Source organism: Odocoileus virginianus, chromosome 15 (genome assembly GCF_023699985.2).
Source record: "Odocoileus virginianus isolate 20LAN1187 ecotype Illinois chromosome 15, Ovbor_1.2, whole genome shotgun sequence".
NCBI classification, from domain to species: Eukaryota; Metazoa; Chordata; class Mammalia; order Artiodactyla; family Cervidae; genus Odocoileus; species Odocoileus virginianus.
The window spans coordinates 58,107,964-58,125,142 of record NC_069688.1 but is presented as its reverse complement, the minus strand read 5'-3'; the positions used below and the strand labels follow the sequence as shown (position 1 = coordinate 58,125,142).

Sequence of the window (17,179 nt, the reverse complement as noted above, 5' to 3'; positions counted from 1 at the left end):
ATGAACTAATTTAGTCCTCCATTAGCCCTCAAAAAGAAGACACCATTATTATTCCTCTTTTATGGATAAATTGAGCCTGGGAGAAGTTAAATAACTTGTCCAGGTTCACAGGTCTAGTAAGTTTTAAAATGCTGATGCCATTCTGAGCAGTTGGCCTTCAGACTCCATGCTGCAATATTGCCTCAGAAAGGGGCTGCCAGAAGTGAGGAAAAAGGGAAACAAGGGTAGTCTCTTGTTGGAAGAAATTCTGGTTTGTGGAGGGGACTGGATAAGCAGTTAACCCAAGGAGGGGTCTTACAGGGAGCCCATGAAAGCAAGAATGTTACCTTGAGTCTGGGACCCAGGTGCAGGGTGAGAGAACAGTTCTTCCCTCTCCTTTTCAAAACTTTAAGGACCCAGGAGCACAATTTGGGGGTTTTGTTTTGTTTATTTAGTAGAAGCAATGATTTTTACTTATATAAATGATTTGGGTGTTTTTGAAACTATCTCTAAGAATTTTTCTTAGAAAGGTGACCAATTCACTATAATTTTGTATTTATACTTAAAGTAAAAGTCATTTCTACTGGATATTTGGTTACCATTATAACATTACTGATTAAACCACTTGGACTTTCAAAAACTATAAGGACTTGTTTCAGGATATTACTTGGTTAAGATTTTTAAAGACTCTTCCTTATCTCAAAGATTTGTGAACTAAAATTTAATATTGATAACTGTATTATAACAAAATATTAACCAGAGTTTATTCTGTCAGCAGATGCTAGACAGAGTTTTACCTGTATTATATAATTTAATTCTCTGAACTCTGTGTGGTAGGGTTGAAAACAAAATTCCTATTTTATAGATGGGGTATTCCAGATCAGAGAATTTAAGGACTTGTCAAATAGGGTCACACTAGTAAGTCCTAGAGCCGCACGATTTGCACTTATTTATGTATCTGACTCTGACTCAGTGTCTTTGCTCTCGATGCTGTGTTTTACCGTCTGTCATACAGTAACAGTTGATCATACAACAGCTCCAAAGCTCATCATTCCTTCTGATTCACATTTGTTTTTGTTTTATAATTTTTAATATTTATATACAAAATATGTAAGGATAACTTTATTATTCAAATCAAATCAACATGTATAAAGAAAACTAAAAGAAACACCTTAAACTAGTTTTAATCTATGATTGTTTAAACATATAAATAATCTCTGACCTACATAGAGTTAGCTAACAAAACAGAATAGCATATAAGCTGTTCAAAAAGAGTAATTTATTTTTCCATAAATGATTTCTTGACTTTTAAATAACACTGAGATTAAGCCATCATGAAGTAGTATATTCTCAAAAACTGCATTGCGTGTGTCTTCATGGTACAAACTTCCTAAGATTTACTATTGGTCATGCCAAAAGTATCTTGTTTTATATATATATGTGTGTGTGTGTGTGTGTTTCTTCAAGTAATAGCTTTATATTTCAATGATATATGTTAGTCTTCCAAAGCAACACATTGGCAGCAAGTAGGAGAAAGATATAAATAATGGGTAATAAAAGAGTTGTGCAACAATTCCAAGTGCAACAAACATGATTGGCTCCAGAAATCATAAATGGAAAATGTCAGCTGTGTGAACTGTTGTTCAGTAGCTAAGTCATGTCTGACTTTTTGTGACCCCATGAGCTATAACACGTCAGGCTTCTCTGTCCTCTGCAATCTCCCAGAGTTTGCTCAAATTCATGTCCATTGAGTTGGTGATGGTATCTAATCATCTCACCCTTTGCTGCCCCCTTCTCCTTTTGCCTTCAGTCTCTCCCCATCATCAGTGTCTTTTTCATGGGACCTATTCATTGGTCCCGTGTATTTCAGCAAATTCCTCTACTGTCTGCTATTTTGGGTCTGAATTCTTCTCTATTTTCTGTGGCTTTATCGTGAAACTAGCCATTGAATTCTGGTAGCTAAAACTTAACCTCTAAAATCACCATTTCATTCAGAATCCCAAGCTATGTTCTGTGTAATTAATTAGAGGGAAGTGATAATAGACATTGAATTTAGGAATCCTGTAATATTAGTGTGAAAGGGCAGTTCTTTCAGAAAGGATGACTTCATCATGTAACCATCCCAGAGAGTAAGCTGAAGTATATAGGAGGTTATGGTGCTGAAAGATCAGGCAGTTAAGGAACCCATGCTCAGGGCTGTTTCTGTACAGAGGCAGCTTTCCCAGAAGTTTGCTGAGTGGAAGGGATAGAATAATAAGGAACAGGGAGACAGATTTATAGGATTTGTTATTATTTTTAGATATTTTAATTGGGATAGATGAGTGAAAGGTTATGCTTGTATGTGTGTATTTATGTATGTATGTTTGTATTTTCACACAGACTATCTTAATACCACTGAGAAATCTTTTACTTTGGCCAAAAAAAGGTCTTATACACTATTAAAAATTCATACAGTGTTTTTGTAAAATTTACATAGAACTTCATGCTCTTGGCACAAGGGGGGCATTTAGTGGAGTGAATCAAATGTTTGTTTTGTTTGCTTGGTCAGTGAAGAGATAATTATGTATTTTATAATTTTTTATTTTAAGATGGTGATATTGTCATAGTGACCATTCTCACCACCTATTTTATTGTTTAATAATGTTATTATCTAAAGTGTAGTTTCTGTATGTGTTTATGTGGATAGGTTTAATACATACTGAATTCAAAGATTTGATTAATAGAAATCAATACTTTTTACTAATTTGGCTCAATTCAGGTACTCAGTTTAGTAGATAACTTAGTCTAGTACCTCTCAAACTTTAACAGACATACAGAATACCTGGGGAACCTTGTTAAATTGCGGATTCTGGCTCAATAGATCTGAAGTGCGACTAAGTCTGAATTTCCAATAAGCTTCTAGGTGATACAGATTCTACTGATTATCTGCAGCTTAAGTAGCAAGGATTTAGACCTTAGTAAATATGACAGACTCAATTTTTGAGTCTAGTCTGAATATTTGTACAGTCCTTGCCTATTGTGATGAGAGGTACAAAATTTGAAGCAACACTTTAATAATGTAAATTTATTATAATTTGCATTACTATATGTCAGAGACAGAAATATTACAATGGAAGTAAATTGCTTTTTGTATATGCTGAAAACTAAACTTACAATGCCAGTTATTGACAATATAACTCATTATGTATACCATGGAAAACTAATTTAACAGAAACTGTGAGGAATAAGCCAAAAATATAAATTAGTGAAATGGGAATCAATGTAATATAAAGCAGTTATTTTGAGAATAATCTGAGGAACCATATTCTTTTTTAATCTAGGAAATAACATCAAGATTTATAATGAATCAGCTAGCAGAAAAGAATCCTTTCCTAATGAAAGCCATAAAATGGTACCCACAGGTCAGGAGCATAATCTCCCAGGGAAGAAAATGTGCAATATGTGGGAAGTTCTTTTTAACTACATGGCTGGAATGTGTTGAGTTTGTTCCTCCATCAAAGGTAAATTGTGTTTTTTGTATGAATATGAACATAAGACCGCCTCTTATTCTTTGTTCTTGTCTAAGTTGACCAATATAAACTACATTTGTATCTAAGAATTGACATCTATGATGATATAATGGGTTTTTCACCAGCTTTATTGATTTATCATTGATAGATAACATAGTATAAATTTAAGGTGTACAACATGTTAATTTGATACATTTATAAATGCAAAATGACTACCACCACAGTGATCACCTACATCTCCATCCTGTCATGTATCATCAATTTTTATTTTTGTGGTGAGAACACTTAAGATCTACTTTCTTAGCAACACTCAAATATGTGATACATATGAAATATGTATTCTAATATAATATATGTGTATTTGACTAATATATATCATATATATGTATGATGCATATGTATCCATGTATATAATAAGCATGATACATGTATATTGTATTAGCTATAATCACCATGCTGTACATTAGACCCTCTAACTTAATCTTATAACTGAAAATTGTACACTTTGACCACTATCTCCCCATTTCTCCCAACCCATCACTTCAGGTAACTATCACTTTACTGTTTCTCTAAGTTTGTATTTTTTATATTCCACATATAAATTATTGTGCAGTATTTATTTTTTTCTCTGTCTGATTTATTTCACTTAGTGTAATTCCCTCAGTGTCCATCTAAGTTGTCATGAATGGCAGGATTTCCTTATTTTCCTTGGCTGAAACAAGGTGGTGTATAACATTCAGTGGTGTATAGATATACACTACATCTTCTTTATCCGTTCATCTGTTAACAGACATTCATAGCTTGTTTGTATATCCTGGCTATTGTGAGTAATGCTGCAGTTAACATGAGAGTGCAGATATCTCTACGAGATCCTGACTTCAGTTTCTCTGGATATGTAATAAAGTGGAATTGCTGGATCTTATGGTAGTTCTGTTGTTAATTTTTTGAGTGACCTACATACTCTTTTCCATAGTGGCTGTACAAATTTGCATTTCCACCAGCAGTGCATTCAGTTCAGTTCAGTCACTCAGTTGTGTCCAACTCTTTGCAACCCCATGAACCGCAGCATGCCAGGCCTCCCTATCCATCACCAACTCCCAGAGTTCACACAAACTCATATCCACTGAGTCAGTGATGCCATCCAACCATCTCATCCTCTGTTGTTCCCCTCTCCTCCTGCCCTCAATCTTTCCCAGCATCAGGGTCTTTTCAAATGAGTCAGGTCTTTGCATCAGGTGACCAAAGTATTGGAGTTTCAGCTTCAACCTTAGTCCTTCCAATGAACACCCAGCACTGATCTCCTTTGAGATGGACTGGTTGGATCTCCTTGCTGTCCAAGGGACTCACAAGAGTCTTCTCCAACACCACAGTTCAAAAGCATCGATTATTCAGTGCTCAGCTTTCTTTATAGTCCAACTCTCACGTCCATACATGACTACTGGAAAAACCATAGCCTGAGTAGGTGGACTTTGTCAGCAAAGTAACGTCTCTGCTTTTTAATAAACTGTCTAGGTTGGTCATAATTTTTCTTCCAAGGAGCAAGCGTCTTTTAATTTCATGGCTTCAGTCACCATCTGTAGTGATTTTGGAGCCCCCCAAAATAAAGTCTGTCATGGTTTCCCCATCTATTTCCTGTGAAGTGATGGGACCAGAGGCCAAGACCTTAGTTTTCTGAATTTTGAGTTTTAAGCCAACTTTTTCACTGTCCTCTTTCACTTTCATCAAGAGGCTCTTTAGTTCTTCGCTTTCTGCCATAAGGATGGTGTCATCTGCATATCTGAGGTTATTGATATTTCTCTTGGCAATCTTGATTCCAGCTTGTGCTTCATCTAGCTTGTCATCTCTCATGATGCTCTGCATATAAGTTAAATAAGCAGGGTGGCAATATACAGCCTTGACGTATTCCTTTCCCAATTTTGAGTCAATTCTTTGTTCCATGTCCGGTTCTAACTGTTGCTTCTTGACCTGCACAGGTTTCTAGGGAGGGAGATCAAATGGTCTGATATTCCCATCTCTTTAATAATTTTCCATATTTTGTTATGATCCCCACAGTCAAAGGCTTTAGTGTAGTCAATGAACCAGAAGTAGATGTTTTTCTGGAATTCTCTTGCTTTTCTATGATCCAGTGGATGTTGGCAATTTGATCTCTGGTTCCTCTGCCTTTTCTAAATGCAGCTTGAACATCTGCAAGTTCTTGGTTTACATACTGTTGATTTTGAGCATTACTTTGCTAGCATGTGTAATGAATGCAGTTGTGCGGTAGTTTGAACATTCTTTGTCATTGCCCTTCTTTGGAATTGAAATGAAAATTCACCTTTTCCAGTCCTGTGGCCCCTGCTGTGTTTTCCAAATTTGCTGGTATATTGAGTGCAGCATCTTAACCACTTCATCTTTTGGGATTTGAAATAGTTCAGCTAGCATTCCATCACCTCCATTAGCTTTGCTTGTAGTGACGCTTCCTAAGGCCCAGTTGACTTGGCACTCCAGGATGTCCGGCTCTAGGTGAGTGGTCACACCATGTGCTTCTCTGGGTCATGAAGGTCTTTTTCGTGTAGTTCTTCTTCCCTGGTGGCTCCGCTGGTAAAGAATCCGCCTGCGATGTGGGAGACCTGGGTTTGATCCCTGGTTGGGAAGATCCCCTGGAGAAGGGAATGGCTACTCACTCCGGTGTTCTGGCCTGGAGAATTCCATGGACTGTATAGTCCATGGGGTCACAAAGAGTCAGACATGATTTAGAGACTTTCATTTCACTGTGTATTCTTGCCACATCTTCTTAATATCTCTTCTTCTATTGGGTCATATTGTTTCTGTCCTTTATTATGCCCACCTTTGCATGAAATGTTCCCTTGTTATCTCTAATTTTCTTGAAGAGATCTCTAGTGTTTCCTATTATCTTGAAAAAGGAGACACAATCACAAATGGGTCTTATTCTTGATATAAACATCTAGAAATAACCAAATATCAAATTGTAATGCTTCTATTCATGTGAATGTGAAATTATGCCATAATTATTTTATGAATTAGTGAGATAAGGATTGGAAAATAGTTGATGAAAAATTTTTTGAATCTCAAGTGTTAACTTTTACCATAATTCATTCAGATGCCTTTGACTTTTTCGTGTGTTATAGCTCTTGCCATCTGAGTTTTGTTAGTCCTCAGCATTTACAGAATCATCATGAACCTCAAGCAATTGATACTGAAGTATTAACTACTAAGGATATAATGCTTCAAAGCAACAGCAAAAGTTAATCCTTTTCAGTTACCACCAACCTGGGTCATAACATCTATGTTGATGGTGCTTGGTACTACCAATGAAATAGTCTCATAAAATTCTTTCCAAATAGTGCCAAAGATATGCATTCAGTGTTTTCATTTTGTATAGTTACATTAATTCAACTTAATATTTTCCTAGATTCCTTTAAAGTTGAAGAGTTTAGGGAGGGAATAGTTTGGAATATGAACTGTCAGTCCTATAGTGATGTAATGTAATTAGGGCTTTCTTCTAAAGAGTCTCAGTTGAGTAGGTTTCACTACACATGAGTGAAAAAGCTGATCTACTTTATGAAAATAATGAAAATTTCAGTCTTAATTCCTTTTTTATAACAAGCTGTCAGTAATGAAACATAAGATTACATTTAATAATTTTACTCGTTACATATAGAGCAAAATTCTACTTTGCAGTAAAAAGTTATTATTGTTTATATACCACTGACATTCATTTATGAAACTTATCATTTTAACCAGTCAGCTGTGAAAATGAATGTTAGTTTTAAAATATTTATGCAGTGGTTAGTTAATTTAAAGTAAATTACACACTTAGGAGATCAAAGATATCACATTTCTAATTCTAAATAATCATGACAGTAATATGTATTTATTCAGAAAATTGAAATGGCATGAATGTTTCTTACCACTTTATTTGGAAAACAATAAAACAATTAGAGTATAGATGATCTCGCCATCCATGGCCCACAGCTTTGTTGTGGCAGAGGGGATAACTTAATGAAACTATGACTCATGCCCTGCAGTGCCACCGAAGATGGATGGGTCATGGTAAAGAGTTCTGATAAAATGTGGTTAACTGCAGAAGGAAATGGCAGCCCACTCCAGTATTCTTGCCTGGAGAACCCCATGGACAGTATGAAAAGGCAAAAAGATGTGACACTGGAGGATGAGCCCTCCCCTCCACCCCCGGGTCAGAAGGTATGCAGTATGCTACTGGGGAAGAGTGGAAGGCAATTACTAATAGCTTTAGAAAGAGTGAAGGGGCTGAGCCAAAATGGAAATGGTACTCAGCTGTAAATGTGTTTGGTGGTGAAAGTAAAGTCCAATGCAGTAAAGAACAATATTGTGTAGGGACTTGGGATGTTAGGTCCATGAATCAAGGTAAATTGGATGGAGTCAAGCAGGAGATGGCAAGAGTGAACATTGAAATCTTAGGAGTCAGTGAACTAAAATAAATGGGAATGGGTGAGTTTAATTCAGATGACCATTGTATCCACTACTGTTAGCAAGAATCCCTTAGAAGAAATGAAGTAGTCCTCACAGTCAACCACAGTCCAAAATGCAGTACTTGGGTGCAGTCTTAAAAATGACAGAATCATCTTGGTTCTTTTCCAAGGCCAGCCATTCAGCATCACAGTAATCCAAGTCTGTGCCCCAACTATTGATACTGAAGAAGCTGACCAGTTCCAAGAAGACCTTGTAGGTCTCACACCAAAAAAAGATGTTCTTTTCTTTATAGGGGATTGGAATGCAAAAGTAGGAAGTCTTGAGATACCCAGAATAACAAGCAAATTTAGAGTACAAAATGAAGCTGGGCAAAGGCTAACAGTTTTGTCAGGAGAATACACTAGCAACAGCGAACACCGTCTTCCAAAAACACAATAGATGACTCTATGTGGATATAAATGGTCAATACCAAAATCAAATTGATTATGTTCTTTGTAACCAAAGATGGAGAAGCTCTATAAGATCACAAAAATAAGACCTGGCTGACTGTGGCTCAGATCATGACTAAAGTTCAGGGTTAAATTGAAGAAAGTAGGAAAAACCACTAGGCCATCCAAGTATGACCTAAATCAAAGCACTCAATATGTCAGAATATTTGGAAAACCCAGCAGTGGCCACAGGACTGGGAAAGGTCACTTTTCATTCCAATCCCAAAGAAGGACAATGTCAAAGAAGGTTCAAACTTCTGTAAAATTGTGCTCATCTCACATGCTGGCAAGGATATGCTCAAAATCCTTCAAGGTTGGCTTCACCAGTATATGAAACAGGAACTTCCAGATGTAAAAGCTGGGTTTTGAAGAGGTAGAGAAACCAGAGATCAAATTGCCAATTTTTGCTGCATCATGGAGAAAGCAAGGGAATTCCAGAAAAATATCTACTTCTGCTTCATTGACTTTAAAGCCTTTGACTGTGTGGATCACAACAAACTGAAAAATTCTTTAAGAGATGGGAGTACCAGATCACCTTACCTGCCTCCTGAGAAACCTGTTTGTGGGTCAAGAAGTAACAGTTAAAACCAGATGTGGGACAACTGACTGGTTCAAAATTGGGAAAGGAGCATAACAAGGCTATATGTTGTCACCCTGCTTATTTAACTTACATGCAGGGTACATCATGTGAAATGCCAAGCATGATTCCAGCTTGATGAATTGCAAGCTGGAATCAAGATTGCCAGGAGAGATATCAACAACCTCAGATATGCAGATGATACTAGTCTAATGGCAGAAAATGTAGAGGAACTAAAGAGCTTCTTGATGAGGGTGAAAGAGGAGAGTGGAAAAGCTGCCTTAAAACACAACCTTCAAAAAACTAAGATCATGGCATCTGGTCCCATCACTTCACAGCAAATAGAAGAATAAAAAAATGGAAGCAGTGACAGATTTTTATTTTCTTGGGTTCCAAAATCACTGTGGATAGTGATTGCAGCCATGAAATTAATAGATGCTTGCTTCTTGGAAGGAAAAATATGACAAACCTAGACAGTGTATTCAAAAGCAGAGACATCACTTTGCTGACAAAGTTCCATCTAGTAAAAGCTATCTATGGTTTTTCCAGTAGTCATGTATGGCTATGAAAGTTGGACCATAAAGAAGGCTGAGCACCAAAAAATTGATTCTTTTGAACTGTGGTGTTGGAGAAGACTCTTGAGAGTCTGTTGGACAGCAAGGAGATCAAACCAGTCAATCCTAAAGGCAGTCAACCCTGAATATTCATTGGAAGGACTGATTCTGAAGCTGAAGTTTCAATACTTTGGCCTCCTGATGTAAAGAGCTGACTCATTGGAAAAGACCCTGATGCTGGGAAAGATTGATTGGGAGAAGGGGGTGGCAGGATGAGACGGTTAGGTAGCATCACGGAATCAATGGATGTGAATTTGAAAAACTGGGAGATGGTGGCGGACAGAGGAGCCTGGTGATCTATAGTCGGGATACGACTTAGCTACTGAACAACGACAGCATCATGAATGATCTCATATACTATCTCTTGATTGCTTCTACTTCTATGGGAATTCATTGAATTCTCTTTTTCCTTCGAGGAGCTCTTTTCTTAAGCTGCTAGGTAGAGTTAACTATTGTATTCAGTATACATGATCTTTTTTTTCCTTCTAAAGAATCTTGAATTGCTTTCAACTGCAGCACATCTATCTGCTGTGCATAACCAAAGTGTTTGAACCTCCCGCGTGAAACGCAAAAGCCATTGGTTATGCTGAGGTGGTGATGAGAGGGCAGTATCAGTCTGTCCTGGAGAGAGTGTTGCATAGCTAGGTGGGTCGCTGAATCAGGAGCAGGATTTTCTTTCTGGTTTCTGCCCTGCCCTAAGGTGGGATGACCATATATAATATATGTAAGTCAAGATTACTTTGAGAGTGAAAGTAGACAACATTCTTAATAACTGAAAAGTTAGCAGGAAACCAGAATGGTCCTAAGCAAAACTTAATGTATCGCTACACTTCCTGACTGAAGCAGTTAACTTTAGAGGACTGGTCATTCCTGGTGCTTATGTGGAATAGAGGAGTTGTCATTCTAAATGTTCATCTTGTATTTTTAAACTTATTTTCAGTCATTCCGTAAATATTTGAGAGCCTGCTTTAAGCAGGGAAGTCTGGGGGCTAGGTACCATGCAAACAAATAGGGAACCTAGTTTGTCTCAAATGGTTAAAATCTAAGTGTTTGAACTCTGTGAAGATGTAAAAGACACTAGCTATAAAATCAAAATGTTAAATGAGACTAGTTGCTTTAGGGATTTAAAGTGTCAGATGAGATTGCTATAGGCTGTCAGGCCTAGGAGGTGCCTAGGCAGATGCTGAAACTTGTGCAGGACACAGACATAGTTAGAATTCAGATGCATGGAGAAGGAAGCAGAGAAGATATTCTAGGAGAAGAGAACAGTATGGAGGAGAATGAGTCATGTTCATAGGCAGCGAATCCGTTAGGTTGGTTTGTGGCTAAGAGTCGGAGAAAGAGACAAAAATATTAGGGTCAAAGTCTGTGAACATGTAAAAGGATAGAGTAAAGAGTTTGAACTTCATCCTGTTTGGAAATAGAGTTCTCCGGAATGTGCGGGGACAGGTCAATGCTATAGAAAAGAATTTTAGAAGGAATCACTTGGGATTTAGAAGGACTCATTTATGTTAGAGTAATTGGAGTTTGAAGAGAGAGAAACTGAAGAACAGAGACCTGTTAGGGTGCTTGCCTGGTGGAGTGTGAGGGGTAGAAGTAGAAACGCAAGGAAAGGAAGCCCCAGGAGGGAGGAAGGAGAGCAGAACGTGGTGACTGATTGCATGTGGGAAACCTCAGAGGGCTGGGAAACCCAGAAGATTCCAGAGGGATCTGATTTGGGGCGAGACTTCTTTTCATTTTAGACATGTTGAGTTTCATTTGATATGTGGATAATTCAAGTGACTATGTTTAGTGATCAGTTGGAGACAGACTAGAATAGCAAAACAATTAAACTCCTATGCTTTATTTGAAAATAAGTGCACTTTCCAATAACTGTTCATTCTTCCAAACAGTTCTGCAAATTATTATTAAACTCTAATCAAAACACAACATTGGAGAAAGAAGCTGGGAGGCACACTGTGACTAAAACGATCTAGAGTTTAGTGAACTTAGATTCTAGTCATGTCTCTGCCTCTAACTATGAGGCCTAAGGTAAGTCACCTTCCTTCTCTTTGTATCTGGACCAGTTTTCTCATCTGTACAATGAAGTGATTAGATTCAAAATCTCTTCTAGCTCCAGAGCGCCTTGATTCCTTAATGGGGAGAGTGGCTGTCACAGTCATGCTTTTCATGGTCCTGCTTATTCAGAACATGATACTGGTATTAGTTTCCCGTTGTTGCTGTAACACATTTCTAATAATCTTGATGTTTTAACAACAAAAATGTATTATCTTGTAGTTTAGTAAGTTGGAAGTCCAATATGAGTGTTATTGTGCTAAAATTAGTGTCAGGAGGACTGCACTTCTTTCTGGAGTCTTCAGGAGAGAATCCACTTTTTCACTCTTTCCAGGGTTTAGTGGCTACCTACATTCCTTGGCTCATGGTCTCCTCCCTCCATCCTCAAAGCCAGTTTTGGCATATCTACTCCTTCTCAGACCACGTCACTTGGACTTTCTCTTTTGCCTCCCTCTTCCACTTTCAGTGGTCCTTATGATGAAACTGGGTCCACCTGGATAACTCAGGCTAACCTCCCCATCTTGAGATCCTTTTAATCTTTTCTTTCTTTTTTTTTTTTTGAAGAGCCTTAATTTTATCACACCTGCAAAGTCTCTTTTTCCATGTAAGATAACATATGTAGTCACAGGTTCCAGAGTTTAAGAGCTGGTTATTTCAGGGGAGCCTTTTTCCTGCCTACTGTGATACCTTTTCCTGAGAAAAAAGGAAGACATCTGTCTCTTCTTTTCTAGTCCTTGTGCTTCATGAAATACTGAAACTTTATCCAAAGCTTTGCTTTATACTGTATGACATAAATATATAATATTTTGATAATTTTTGATTTCTTATAGCTTAAAATATGGTAGTTGTCACTCAGGCATATTTTAAAAACAACTCTCAATTCCACCATTCAACAAATATAAAACTTAGTAAGCATGCATTTTCAAACTTAAAGTGTAAGATTTCTTTTCCTTAAAATACAGAGAGGATTATAATCATGTTTATTTCCTTTGTGAAATAATGCATTTCACTGTAGACACTAAAGAGTGAAAACTGGACTTTAGTATAGAATTTCACATTTTAAAGCTTTTTGCTAAAAAGATATAAAATCATAAACCAACTCCTTTTCTTCTTCTCTGACTTTGGCTTGATAAAAAGGATGTTTTAGTGTTTCAATTTCTAACTATAAACAACAAAGCAGTATTTATCTTTGATAGAGTTACGAGGTTTTATTAATTGAGGTTTTTGAAGACATGTCTACTATAAGTGTGTGTCATAATTCCTTTGTAAATGCTTATTTCAAATGGATGTATGTTATACAAGTAGAAATATATGTCATATTGGTGCCACAAATGGAAATAGAAACTTAAATGGATATCAAGAGTCAAGGTATTAGAAACTTTCTTTTCTCATGTAAGCCTTACTGAGTTCAATGACTTTAGATGGAAAAGTATATTACTGAGGAATTATATTGAGTCCATTTTTCTCTGTAAAATTTCCAGGAAACAATTAACAGCCATGAGATATGATGTCATAAACAGTAATTATTAACTCAGAGAATAACCACAAGTTGTTCAATACAAAGCTGATAATGGCTTTTGGTAAAATAAGATACTAAAAAATTTAAATAAAATATTGTATTCTAATTAAACAATAAGACCCTCAAGAAGAGGAATGAGGAACACAGACATCTTGCATTCCTGCTTGCAGCAAGTGCCAAGTCAAATTCTGCTCATGCAATTTCTTAAAGACATGAGGGAGAATGACTGAAACCACAGTGGAAATAGAAAATGATTTTAATAGCTTCTGTTATGAACGTTTCACCCATGGAGGCACTGGACAGAGAGAGCCGGATTGCTCTATGGCCACGCTTGCTTCCTCAGTTTGTGTTTGTCTTTCTTTAACCTCCGCCTCTTGGTTAATGGCTCTGCTCTTTGTCCTGGTTTCTTAAACAGAAGCTGAGTGAAGTGCATGTAGCATGGTATATTTTGATAGCCTTTAGTTCTGGATGAGATGTGTTACAGTAGTCGACAGGAATAGCTTGTTAGATGAGAGGGTTATCTATTATGTATATGGAAAGGCCACATTTATTTTTCAGCTTTTGTCATTAGTTCTTTAAGTACCATTTTAACATTTAACCATTATAATCTAATTAATCAATTTGATCTCATATAGAGTAGATTTGAATTATTATACATAATGTGTCTGATACTGTACAGCTACTTATGAATTCTTTTTATCTTTGGACTAATATTTATTGTTGATGTCCCGTGAGTCAAGATTTTATGATCTGTTTATTGTTTATATGTAGAGTATATTGTTTCCCCAATACAAAATGCACATTCTTGAATTACTGCTCTCATAGTTAACCTTTTCTATTAATAAATGTCTTTTTGTATCTTCTCCAGGTAGCCACATCCTAGACATCCTTAAAACCCTAGTTCACTGTTTTGTTATATTGTGAAGTCTTGCTTCATATGCAGCCTATGGTGATCTGTCCTTTCTCTCTACCCATGCAGAACACATCATTGGGTTGAGCCTAATGTTTCTAGTTATTTTTTTGTGTTTATGTCTTACATTTCCAACTAGTTGGTGAAAGATTCTTAGAGGCAGGGATTGTTTCTTATATATCTTTGTATCTTTGATACTTTTGCCTAATGGGGTACAGGTTTTTAGTTGTTTGTAATTTGTCATAACTCCTAGCTGCGAGTAAAAGAAACCCACCTCACACACTAACTCAAGTAATGAAGAAGGTCTAGGGATAAGTCTGGTTGAATATTTAATCATGCTGGATTGGGTATCCAAATTTATTCATCTAGAATTTGTCCTCCTGGTTTCCTTTGTTTTGGCTTTTCTCTCAGATTGAGTGCATGCATGCTAAGTTGCTTCAGTCGTGTCTGACTCTGACCGCATGGACTGTAGCCCACCAGGCTCCTCTGTCCATGGGATTCTCCAGGCAAGAATCCTGGAGTGGGTTGCCATGCCCTCCTCCTGGGGATCTTCCCAACCCAGGGATCGAACCTGCATCTCCTGTGGCTCCTGCTCTGTAGGTGGACCTTTACCACTGAGCCCCTCGGGGAGCCCTTGCTCTCAGGTTAGAGTCTCTCAGTTGTGCCTTCTGGCCGTGGAGGGAGAGCTTCCCTCTCTCAACAGACTCAGGGAAAGCTTTGGGGCTGATGATTACTGGTTTCCTTGGAAGCTCTTGGGTCACGTGCTTACATGGTTGTGGTAGTGGGATCAGTTGCCCTCTCTCCTTTGTGACATTTGCACTGAGATTGGAGAACGGGTAGTTCCTTAAAGGAAGAGGTGGGCTTTTGCACCAGCAGGTGGGAAATGGATGCTGACAGACAAAAAATAAGATTCCCATTAGGGAATTTCAGTCATGTTTCCTGGTTGATCACATAAACTTCTAGGAAATAAGTCAGATTTATAGAGATTCCAATTTTCACCCTCATGCAAAATACTTTATCATTAGAATAGTGCCATATATTCTCTGAGCCTTTGGCTCTTCATTGATTTATCACCAAGATTGAAAGGTTATTACTCTCTTGAGGGTAGATTAATAGCTGTATTTAGGTGCTTTAACCTTTAAATAGGCCTAGGGTGTTCTTTTATGCAACAGTGAACAGAACAGTAATGAAATCTCTTACTGTGGATTGTGATAATGATAGCCCAGTGGGTTGGTTAATGATAAAACTAAGCAGCATTATCAACCAATTAAACTTTGACTCTGTTTTGGACTCTCTCACTGAGAGCTGTGTTGACCTCAGAAGTTGTTTATAAAGCATATAAATGGTAAGTTTTGAGGTTGCCATTATTTCAAATTTAGTGGTCAGGACATGTATACTAAGTGGTCAATACTTTGGCCACCTGATGTGAAGAATTGACTCTTTTGAAAAGACCCTGATGCTGTGAAAGATTGAAGGTGGGAGGAGAAGGGGACAACAGAGGATGAGATGATTCGATGGCATCCCCGACTCAATGGATATGAGTTTGAGTAAACAACTCTGGGAGTTGGTGATGGACAGGGAGGCCTGTCTGCTGCAGTCCATGGGGCTGCAGGGTCGGATATGACTGAATGACTGAACTGAACTGAATTGAAGTGGTTAGAACATGTATACCAACTTAGTGTATATGTTCTAAAATTCCTTATTTAGAAGTAACATTTAGAAGTAACATGAGAGATATTGTAAGTACAAAAACTTAAGTCATATATATATAGGTCAACTTGCCTGAAATCCAGCCCATAAAAATCTTAATGAACATTGCAGACAATAAACAGAGTATTAGGAAGATTAATTTCCATGAGAAATGGATGCTGGGTCAAACTAAGATGTGTATTGAAGTGTTCAGTTAGTCTCTGTTTATTGATCAGTTTAACATCTCTGTAGATCAGAATCAGGTTTGTGTGGATTCTGCATCATTTTTTCGCCTTCATCTCAGATACTTTACAACTAGGCAATACAATAATATCTTTGGATAAAAGCCTAGGTAATCTTTTATCATTTGAATTTTATTTAGTGCTGAGTATGCCCTTCTCAGGGCTTCACTGGTGCCTCAGGCAGTAAAGAATCCACCTGCAGTGCAGAAGACCTGGGTTCGATCCCTGGGTCGGGAAGATCCCCTGGAGAAAGGAATGGCAGCCTACTCCAGGATTCTTGCCTGGAGACTCCCGTGGAGAGAGGAGCCTGGTGGGCTGCAGTCCTTGGGGTCGCAAAGAGTCGGGCATGACTGAGCGACTAAGCACAGCACACAGCAACATGCCCTGGCTAACTAGTTAAGTTTGTTTATTTGTGTGTGGGAAAAGAGCAAATCAAGCACAAATAGTTTAGTGTGTACTTTAGAAATCAATGTTCTGAAATCTCTGAGAAAGTTAATATTTATTTTATTTACTTAACATATTTAAAATATTGTAAATGTTTAAAATATTTATTGAGTAGTGCCTTAATTTTATTTTTAATCTTTACTTTTTAGAACTGGAAAATAAGCAGAAATCTACAGCTGGTACCTCTTCAAATATTAATTTGTTCTTATAAATGTTTTTATCAACGTAACCCTAACCTCTTTGGAATTTGTCAGGTTTAGAGCAGGTAAGAAGCTCATTTAGAGCCTCACATGACTTACCCATCAGCTCTGCACACATAGTCAGATTATGCCCAGCTTATGATACCTTGCTCTTTGTCAATACCTTAAGTAAAAGAAGAAAAGAAAGAAAAGGACCAATTTAAGCACCACAGTCTGCCTTTAGATTGTTTAGACTCTTAAGTGTGCTGAAAAATAAAATAAAAAATAGAAAAATCAGTGTGTGTGGCAATTGTCATTTTTTTCTGTCATTTTATTTTGATGGGGTCAAGTATTTATTTTATGGGTATTTTTCAAGTGAAAGAGAATCACTTTTTAGTGTTAGATAGTTCAATTATGATTTCAGTTGAGTTCTTATTTTCTAAGAGGCACTAACAACTTTCTTTTTCTTTCTTTATTAAGGTAACATTGGTTTATAACATTATGTAAGTTTCATATATTCAA

At 37.2% G+C, this 17,179-nt stretch overlaps 1 protein-coding gene across 1 annotated transcript in view; it reads left to right on the top strand.

Annotated features, from left to right (window-relative positions):
* The window catches only part of LRRC69 (leucine rich repeat containing 69), an 82,641-nt gene extending 65,724 nt beyond the window's left edge, over nt 1-16,917 (top strand). Inside the window, exons 7-8 of the mRNA XM_020870011.2 lie at nt 3,300-3,479; nt 16,628-16,917. Coding sequence (XP_020725670.2) covers nt 3,300-3,479; nt 16,628-16,738 — 291 coding nt within the window. The 3' untranslated portion in view covers nt 16,739-16,917. The remainder of the gene's footprint in view (nt 1-3,299; nt 3,480-16,627) is intronic.
* Nucleotides 16,918-17,179: the final 262 nt, after the last annotated feature.